The 9,820-nt window shown below is 59.8% G+C and overlaps 3 protein-coding genes across 3 annotated transcripts in view; 1 reads left to right on the top strand and 2 right to left on the bottom strand.

Moving 5' to 3' along the window:
* Positions 1-619: 619 nt before the first annotated feature.
* Positions 620-1,906, top strand: SPRG_13054 (hypothetical protein; the record flags this gene model as incomplete). The annotated part of the gene is made up of 1 exon (XM_012353930.1): positions 620-1,906. One exon carries the CDS (start codon positions 620-622, stop codon positions 1,904-1,906), a length of 1,287 nt encoding a protein of 428 aa, XP_012209320.1.
* Positions 1,907-2,715: 809 nt separating this feature from the next.
* Positions 2,716-5,071, bottom strand: SPRG_13055 (hypothetical protein; the record flags this gene model as incomplete). The annotated part of the gene is made up of 2 exons (XM_012353931.1): positions 2,716-3,114; positions 3,154-5,071. The coding sequence occupies 2 exons, from the start codon at positions 5,069-5,071 to the stop codon at positions 2,717-2,719; spliced, it is 2,316 nt and encodes a 771-aa protein (XP_012209321.1). The 3' UTR covers position 2,716.
* Positions 5,072-5,458: 387 nt separating this feature from the next.
* Positions 5,459-9,820, bottom strand: part of SPRG_21229 (hypothetical protein) — a gene marked incomplete at both ends in the record, with an annotated part of 4,688 nt that continues 326 nt past the window's right edge. The window contains 4 exons of the mRNA XM_012353959.1: positions 5,459-5,985; positions 6,047-6,109; positions 6,312-7,967; positions 8,021-9,814. Of these exons, the coding sequence (XP_012209349.1) occupies positions 5,459-5,985; positions 6,047-6,109; positions 6,312-7,967; positions 8,021-9,814 (4,040 nt within the window). The remainder of the gene's footprint in view (positions 5,986-6,046; positions 6,110-6,311; positions 7,968-8,020; positions 9,815-9,820) is intronic.

A 9,820-nucleotide genomic window follows, 5' to 3' on the forward strand; every position in this document is an offset into this window, starting at 1 on the left:
TTAGTATGATGTCATAGATGATTCCGGAGCGAGCCAAGTTGAGGGATTTATAGCGGCAATAAATCAGAGTACCAAGAGTACTGACGAGGCCGAGAGCTGAGCACGAGAGCACCGAGTAGCAGGATATGAACACAAGGAGCTTGGACGAGCCGACGGTGATGAGAAAGCCGAGGTGCGCCACAATGGCGAGGCCACTCCAGACGAGGAATGCTCGCGTCATTGCAGCAGATTTGGAAATGAACTATAATATATAATAGAGTCTGGACTCGGCTGTAGACACTCTGTCCAACGGGTTGGAAGGATGACCCATCCACGTCGCCTTGTCTCGTGCCAGCTGTTATAGCAACAGCACCAAGCACGCATTGTATTATCGACTCCTCTATCCATTCCAGCGCGAAAAGTAATATACTCTGGCGGTTAGATCATACGTAGTCCACGGCTTTGAACCCGAATTTAAGCAGTTGTGATGCATGACGATCAAACCATTTCTACTACCGGTACTTACCGGTAGCTAAAGTCGTCCTAAAACTGTCGAGGAACTGTCGCACTCTCATTGTGGACACGATACACCACATGTTTTTGTACACCGCTCAATGCTGTCGCTTCACTTTTCATTTCCATGATCATCTCCAAAGACGCGGTCGCGACCACGGTCGTCGCCGTCGCTGTCGGCCTCGCAATTGCCCAAGGCGTCGTCGCTTACCAAGTCTCCAACGCATGGCTCGTCTCGCTATTTGAGGTCGCGCACGCGCAGGCCGCCCGAGCCGCCGCCATCGTCCTCTTCTTGTTTGCTGCGGTCGGGCTCTGCTCGCTCGTCCAGCCGCGCGTGCGCCGCAAGGTGCAGCTCGTCGTCATTTTCATGTTTGTGGCCGCGTACGCCAGTCTCTTTGCCCTCGTCCTGGATGGAATTGCGCTCGTCCAGACCAACATTGAAGTGACGGTGCTCTTCACGTCGTACCAACATCAAGTCGACACGCTACTCAACCTGGAGCCGGGGACTGTCTTTTATTGGGCAGAAGACGCGGGGTACCTCGAGTGGCTCCCCGGCGGCCTTTTCGCGACAAGCCCCCGCACTGCCTACGCGATTGTCCCCAACTGGGAGCTCATGGAGGCGAACTACTCCAAGGCGGCGGCAAGGACGTTTGATGCTGCGTACTGCCTCGGCCAAGGCAAGACCTTTTGCGACAAGCTCCCGTTCACGTCATCGATCGCGCTGCCGGGCATTTGGCGCAACAAGAACGCCACGCGCGCCGTGACCGCAGCGCTGGCGACCTTGCCGACGACCTTTGCCAACGTCCCAATCACGCACTCGACGACCATCAACAGCTTCTGCGCCCAAGCCGACGCGACGGCGCTGGCGCTGTCCCGCAGCGACAACATGACGCTCCGAGACGTCTGCGTCAGCTGCGCCGAGCTCATGAAGCCGATGCCGACGCAGTACGCCGACGTCGCCTCGTACATTCAGACGACGTGCCCGCTCACGGTCGCGCGCAGCGAGGGCCTCTTTTGCATGGCGAGAGCGCACCCTTCCGACGCCTGGACCCCGATCGACGCGGAGACCAACCAACGTCGCAAAATGTGGGACGACGACACGCTGCCGTACGGGAAGCCGTCGATGAGCGAGTGCTTTGGCCATACGCTCCAGGCCCCCGCCCGACGTGACGCGCGAACACTGGCAGTTGTTCTTGGCGTGCTCCTTCTTCTCAACGCCGTTGTTTTTGTCTTCCTCTGGCCACTGCGCCAAGCCGACACGACGTGGGCGTCGCTCAAGCGCGGGGTGAAGCAGCTGCGGGAGCGCTTGCGTCGCGACGAGGTGTCCATTGAAGCCATCACCAACGACGTCCAACTCGTCGAGTCGGGCCCCCTTGCTACCGACAACGTTGTGGGTTGCCGCACGGCTTCGTAGTACATATGCCTCCCATTGTCGATAACTCCATAGATAGTATTAACCATAGTCATGTCAAATTCAAATCGTCAGGCGTGTCGAGGCACTTGTGCTCGAGAAATTCAAATCGTCAGGCGTGTCGAGGCACTTGTGCTCGAGACGCTTGACGTAAGATTAAGACTCGGTTCCGTAGCAGTATTAAGGTTTGCACGAAAAGGCTATATGTACCGCCATTAGCCCGCGCAATGGGCTGTTGCCCACAGGCATGACCAAGAAAAAAGGAAATGATGGCGGCAAAGCACCAGCGACGCGGTGCAGAAAGCAAGATTGTATTTTCTGTATCTTATTGGCTATTTAATTTTGTATTTTAGACCAATCACACGCAACTGCAAACCGGCCACCTTCGTGTGCCACGTCGCGCTCGAAAATGAAGTCCCTTCAACTTGGCACATTGATAGAGGACACTTTGGAGGTCACGAAATGCTACTCCGCGTCGGCGTGCGAAGCGGATGACGACAATTGTAAGCAATCGAATATTGTTTGCGGCATATGCCACGAATAAAACTAGCAAACTGCCACTTTTAACCGAGCCGAGAGCATCGCCGACGCAGCGCCTCCAGCTTACTAGTATGTATGTACACGGCGTGCATGAAGTAGCATTTCGTAACCATCATAGTGTCCTCTATCACTATTCCATGTTTAAGCGATTCCATTTTCCAATACGATTTGGGGCACGAAGCGGCTCGAGGGTGGTCGTGGTCAGATTCAAGTCGCGTGGGATTGATGCAAAAATCAAAACACATAGCCAAGTAAATGCTTCAAAATGCAACCTCACTTCTTGTACCATGGCGCCATACGCGTAGTTTGCTTGGCCGACGTTGTTGGCTTTTTAGTCGTCGCACCTCTGCGAAGGATGGCTTTGCGGAACGTCCAATCGTCGTTGTTGCCGCTGGTGGAGCTGTCGATAATGTGGGGCATTGTCTGCAAGGTCGAGGCGACGGCGTCGACGGCGTCCGCCAGATCCACGTCGTCAAGTGCCAAAAGCCCAAGCTCCTGCTCGAGACGCGCCGAGTTGTAGACGTCTCCCACAGCAATATTTGCCACGACCTCGTGCACGTAGCCCGCAATGACGCGGCGGGCGCTGGCACCCGACCACGCTTTGGTTCGCAACGGCGAAGAGACCGCCGCCTCTTCCGTCTCGGGCTCGGACGCGCCATCCTCGTCACTGTCTACATGTACGTGCGTCTTGATCCGATTGGGTGGCCTACCTGCCAGCGAGACGTCGTCATCGTCCATCGTCGTCGTCGAGCGAGGCGGCGTGAGATCCACGCGGTCGTCGGGCGGTGGAAAGCCGCTGCCAACAAAGCACGGCCGGTCCGAGGGACAAAAGACGAGCTGCGGGTGCTGCGTCAGCCAAGAAACGATGGCCATAATGGCCGCGTCCATGGGCATGTCCGGCGACATGAGCGGACGGACTTGAGATCGAATGTACGAGACATAAAAGACGTCCCCGTTCTGGACCCAGGCGACGATCGCATCGAGATACGCGGCTTCAAACCGCCGCACAACGGACGCAACATCGTTGCTGCCGTCGACGTCCGGGCGTCTTGGCTCTTGCACAGTTGGCGGCGACGGTGGTGTTGGTACCGGTGCACGCGCATCGGGACGTGGAGGCAGCGTCGCCAGCTCGACGGCAACGTGCTGTAGCACGTCGTCGCTTGCCACATGGGCGCCGTCTGGAGCGTCCGTTCGCACACAAGCGGTTGCCAGCGCCGGCACCGAGGCGACGGAGCGCAGGAAGGACATGTGCTGGAACGACGCCAGCGGCTGTCGCACAAGTGCGGGATTGATGCCGAGACTCGGTGTTTGCTTTGTCGTCGTCGCAAGGACATCGATCACGCAGCCTGTCGCCCGCAGCGTGTCCAGCACGGTCTGGGCCGTCTCTGGATCGCCACAGCGGGCGTGTAGCTCGCCCACAAGGTTCATCGTAGCTTGCGGCGCAATGGCGATCTTCCGACCATAGTGCTCCACGAGGGCGGATACGCTCGTGTCGATCGTCGTCTCGGGTGTTCTCGGTAGAGGCGGCGGATTGTTGGGTGACGCGGCGACCAGCAACTCGTTGAGCGCACCGCCGCGCCGCAAGCTCGGGTCGGCAAGAAGGCGCCGCAGAATGTACGCAGACGTGCTCGGAACGTCGTCGACATAGCCCGCTTTTGTGAGGATTTTCGACAGCTTGTGCAGCTTGAATTGCTTCTTCTTGGCCTGGATCGCCTTGTGCACCGCCCCATGCAGGTGCACGATCAAGTGCTCGAGGAGCGCATCGTAGAGCGAACGACCCGCGTCGTCGCTGGAGCGAGTCACATGCACGACAGCCTCCGAGGCGTCGGACCTTGGAGCTCGCGCGGCCGAGCGGCAACGACGCGGCATTGACGGTAGCGAGAGGAGAAAGGTCAAGTCGGGAAATGAAGCAGCGGGGTCTTGCAAGCGCGCTGCGTTGATGGCAAGGCAGGGGCTGCCGTCCGTCGCGCTCGCGATGCAGCCGAGACGCCGCAGATGCTGGACAACGACGCGCCTGGCCTGAGTGTTGGAGAGCCCAGCGCAGTGCGCAAGTGCATTCTTGGCGTGCTTGCCGATGGCCGCGTGCGTCACGGGTTTCAAAGCGATCTCTTGCGCCAGGCGTCGCACGAGCGCGCTCATGGCGTCCGAGGCGTCCGTGCTCGCGCCAGCAGCGCCCGTGTCTGGCGTGAGTTTCGTTGCATCCAAGACGAAGTACTTGCGCGAGGGATGCAGCGCGATGCCTGGCTCGGCGACCAGCAGCTCCACAATGGTCGCGGTCACGGCGGTGATCTCGCCACTCGGCACGTACGTCGTCTGTTCGACCATGCTCGTTATCGTGGCCACGGCGAACGACGGCCGCCGGTTCCTCGTGGCCTGGACGATCATTGCTGCTCGCACAGACGCCGCAAGATGCACGACCAGCGCATCGTAGAGTGTGCGCTCATTTTCTGGCGTCGACACAGGGGCATCTGCGGTCTCGTCGCGGCTCTCCGGGACCGGACGAGGCTCGGCGACAGGCTCGGCAACAGGCACGGGCTGAGCAGGCGGGCAGCGGACGGCGTCGCGGGCGCTCGGCGCGTCGTCGGCGCGGACCTTGCTGGCCGCGCTGGTGCTGAAAACACCGCCCATTGCAATCTGCCAGCGGCGTCTCGTTGGGCCAACTTGATACTTTTTATCCAGATCCTTCTGTTTTTTATTCCGGTGCGAACAAGATGGTTTTTAAAAGTTCAATGCTATGCCTGTCATTTTGTATGTTGAATAGTTTACAGGATTTCTATTATTCTTGAGTTTCAATCCCACTCGTATGGCTTTGATTGTCCACCGAGCTCGTTCGCATAACACTTGGTGGGAGCTCTTGGCCGCTAATCCACGTCCGATCGGGTTAAGAAGTTTAAACTTATAGCCATCAACCTATAGCTACGCAAGGACCCCAATCCTAATCCAATGCACAGTCCTCGACGCAATACCATCGCATGCATGTGCTCTCAGACTGTGAAATCCAAAAACAAAGTTCAATTAGAATTTCTGCTCGCTGTAGTAAAAGCCGTCGGTCGCCCGCGTCCGCACTTGAGCCTCGTACGCCTCGCCGGCCAAGATGGCATCGACTGCCGACGCGGCGTCCGTCACGATGCGCCACGCGTTGTACTGCCCGCGACGCAGCTCCACAATCACCTCAAAGATCGGCTCGCCACCGCGCTGTGCCAACAGCTTCCGCAGCGGCCCATTGTCGTCCTTCTTTTGCTTTTCCTTGGCCAATGCGTCGCCGACCGTCACCGACTCGACGCCGCCCACAAGCCCTCGCAGCGGCTTGTTCTTGAGCAGCTTGCGCAGGTCGCCGTGCGCCGAGGCCACGATGCGCACACCGCGCTGCTTGCACGTGCGCGCGGCCTCGACTTCGCTCGGTCGGCCAATCTCGTCGATGACCATGACCTCGGGCGTGTGGTTCTGGACACACTCGACCATGACCGCGGCTTGGTCGTTGAGCGATGGCACCATCATGCGCCGCGCCAAGCCCACGCACGGATGCGGAATGTCGCCGTCGCCTAGAGATCAGAGTGAGGTTAGGGTTCTTCTTTTCTACCAGTACAAGATAAAGAGCAGTACCTGCAATCTCGTTGCTCGTGTCGACGATGCAGACGTTGTACTTGGTCGCGAGCTGCCGAGAGACTTCGCGGACGATGGTGGTTTTGCCGCCACCCAGGTTTCCCCGAGGAAAAAAAATGTTTCTTGTCTTCCTTCGCCAATTTGTTCGTGTCTATCAAGCCCGCGTTGCCCTCAATGTTACCGGCCGACGCGGATTGTGAGCGCGATTATATTGTCTTGGCGGTTGCGAATGTGCCGAGATGTCGGTGTAGTTGGCGCTCGAGACCGGCGCGGTTGTCGCTGCCAAAGCCGCCAATGCGGTCGACAATCGAATCCAGGTCGTCTCTTGTGACGACGCGATCCTGATTGGAAGTGTCGAGGAAGAAACGCGCGCCATTGACCCACGCCCACGGTCGGCGTCCGAGGTCCAAGACGATGTCGAGCAGCTTGGCGCTGACGTCGGGTTGGAGCAGAGGTGCCGCGAGGTCAGGTGGCAGCAACCCCAAAATGTCGTCCAAGTCTTCGTGGATGACCACCGGCGGACTAGAGACAACGTCGTGGGGCCGCCACGCCTGGAGGTACTCGGTCGAGACAAGGCGCTGGTTGTGTTGCGCGTCAAAGCAGAGCGATCGCTGGCCATCGGAAGCGATCGCCTGATGCAGTCGCTGGTTGGAGGCGGTCAATAGTTGATCGCGGTCGCAGCTGACGTCATCTTCCAAGGAGCAGTAGGCGTCCAGCAAACGAGATACAGTGGCGGCGGCAGCCTGCGTCGTCTCGGCGCGGAGTGGCCGTTGATCAAAATAGTCGGGTCGGTCGAGGTACCGGGGATGCGGGTGCGCGGGTAGTCCGAGTAGCGACAGCATCTTGGCAAACGGGACATTGAAGCGAGTCGTCCGGTGCTCGAAGAGGAGCTCCAAGTCGACAATGGACGGAATCGGGTCGTCAAGAAGCTGAGCCATCGTCGACGCGAGGCGGTGGGCGCCGTAAACGACCTTGGTGACAGCGGTCGACGCCAGCATCGGGCGCAGCGCCGTGCGCACAGCGTCCGCTCCCGTGCTCTCGACGTCAATGAGAACGACAGTATTGTCGCACGCCACCTGGAGAAGAACGTGGGGCCACGCACCATGCGCGTCGAGGGCCACGGTGCTCGGAGTCCACGGCGACTGCACCGCGTCCAGAGCACCGACCGTGTGTCCAAGCTGCTCGGCCGTCGAAACAACGGATGGCCCGTTCGAGGTCTCGTCGTTGCTGGCCACGTCGTCCATTGGCGGGCTTTGCGCTGTCGGGGCGCGGGACGGGGCGCGGGCCGGTGTCGACTTGACACCAAGTGCGTTGGCCTCGTCCTTTCTCTCAAAGTACGGCCGGGGCACGCCTGCTGTGCGCAAGACATAGCGCGTGTCCTTGGCAACCTCGGCCACAATGGCGCGGGCGAGCGCGCTTGTCTTGTAGTCGCCGACGCCTGGAATGAACTCGACGTAAAAGCGCTTGATGGTCAGCGGTAGCTTTACAATGCGCTTGAGCAGCGCGGCCGCGTGCGTCTTGACGTCCGTTGCGTCCAGGCTCGTGGTGTCGACTGCGTTCGCAGTCTTGACGTCCGTTGCGTTGGTGCTCTTGATGTTTGTGGCATTGGGGTTCTTGACAAAGACGGCGGCCGACGCATCGTAGATCACGCGAGGGTCCTTCTTGAGCTGCTCGACAATGGCGGCCGTCAGCTTGGCAACGTCATGGCCTTGGGCGAGACAGACGCCTTGGAAAGTCTTGCCGAGCTCGCCCCGAAGGTACGAGACGTGGAAGCGGGTGTGCTTGCTCTCGATCGTTAGCATCATTTGCACTGAAAAGCGCGCCGTGAGATCCTTCACGAGCTTGGCAAACGTTGTTGTCGGCATGGCTTTTGTGGATGATGCGTCACTGACCGACGGCTCGGGTTCAACCTCACTCGACGCTACAAACGAAATGAATGGCATAGATACAAAAGAATATGCAGACAGGTCGCACCTTGGCTCTGAACGTCGGTGTCGACAAGACGCGACTGACCTGTCGTAAAATACGCCCGTCCTGTACTGTCCGTCTCCAAGCGGAAGCGCGGGTTGTGCTCGAGGGACGCAACGACGGCACCGACCACCGGCTCGATCGGCACCGTGTCCGGGACGATGGCGCGCAGCTGGCTCGGGAGGTACGAGGTGAAGAAGCAGTTGCCACCCGCGATATAGTCGGTGATTTGACCCAAGTACAATGACGCATGCTGCGCAACGTACTGGTCGACGTCGTCGCGAACAACCTGCGTAAAGAAGCCGTTGCCGTCACCGTCGACCTGGTAGACAACGTCCGGATGCGCCCGCAGTGCCTTTAAAATACGCGCAAAGGCCTTGACGCTATAGTTTGGCCCGCCGGCTTGCAGCAGTGCCTGCGTGTCGCCGACGTAGTACACGCCGCCGTCCCGCGTCCGTTCGAGCATGCGCTGCGTGAAGAACGCGACGTTCATCTCGACAAACGCGTCGATCGACGGCGATGTCGGCGACTGTGCGTCGGTGGGTACCGCCGGAGACAGCGGCGGAGAGCGCAGCGTCCGGGCCGTCAAACTCGAGATGGGCTGCTTGCGCTCGGCGGGCTGGCTGCCAATGTACTTTTCGACTTCTCTTGCCCACGCGGCGTGGTTGACGTTGATAAAGCCGTTCTCGTCCATCGCAAAACAGTCGCGCACTTGCAACATGGCCAGCACTGCTTTGAGCGATGCCGAGAGAGACAAGCCGAGGGTCGCGAGCTCCTTGGAGACGTCGCCGAGGTACACGGGCGCGGTAAAGACGCGGCGGGCCGTCTCAAGCGTCACAAGTTGCAGCGGCGTCAGCGACGGCGTCGTGAGCGGTGCAAGGACAGCGCCTGGCACGCGCACGAGCTTGGCACCATTCTCCGCAATCGCAATCGCCGGGTCCTCGAGCAGCAAGTGCAATATGGTCCGGACGATCGCAAAAATGCTGGTCGATAAGATGTACCCGTGGTCTTCCATCTGCTTGCGCACGTTGCGCACGGGAAAGCTGCCGCCCGACGACGAGGTCAACGCAGCGTGCAGCTGCACTCGGAAGCGAGCGACGTCATCCGTAATCATGAGCTCGACAATCGATGCTGACGGAGCGTCGGCTGCCGAAGCCACGCTGCGCGCCGGCGACGCGAGGGCCGTAAATGAGACACGGCCCGTCGCGTCCGTCGTTGCCACCACATCGGCGCACGCTTGCAGCGCCGCGAGCACCCGCGCGTACGCAGCATCTGCATCGAGGTGGTCGGGGACCAGCATGCGGCCTTGAATGTCGGTGGAATAGTACACGCGGCCGTGGGTCGTCGCCGTGCGCATGCGATCGATAAAGTACGCGATGCGCTCTTGGAGAAACGCATCGAACGAGATGGTCGACGCGGGTACACGGCGCGTAAAACAGACGCGGCCCTTGGCGTCGAGAATGGATTTGACGGTCGGGTTCTCGCGCAGTCGGCGGACGATCTCGTCGACCACGGTCCCGTGGTCCCACGTGGCAGGCACCTCGACCATCGACTTGACGTCCGTGTCAAAGTACGCGACGTTCTTGTCAATGGACGTTTGCATGCGCGTGGTAAAGATAGCCACTTGGCTCGTCAAAAAGGCGTCATAGTCGTCGTCGACCTTAGCGCTCGGCGACGCGGGTGCCTTTTGCGAGAACGCAATCACGCCGGGCTTGTGCGGCGCGCTCTTGACGAGCGGGTGGGCCTTGAGCGCGGCGACGATCTTGGCGACGATTGGCGCCTTGCAAGGTGCGGCGGCGGCTTGAG

This window comes from Saprolegnia parasitica, assembly GCF_000151545.1.
Source record: "Saprolegnia parasitica CBS 223.65 unplaced genomic scaffold supercont2.140, whole genome shotgun sequence".
NCBI classification, from domain to species: Eukaryota; Oomycota; class Saprolegniomycetes; order Saprolegniales; family Saprolegniaceae; genus Saprolegnia; species Saprolegnia parasitica.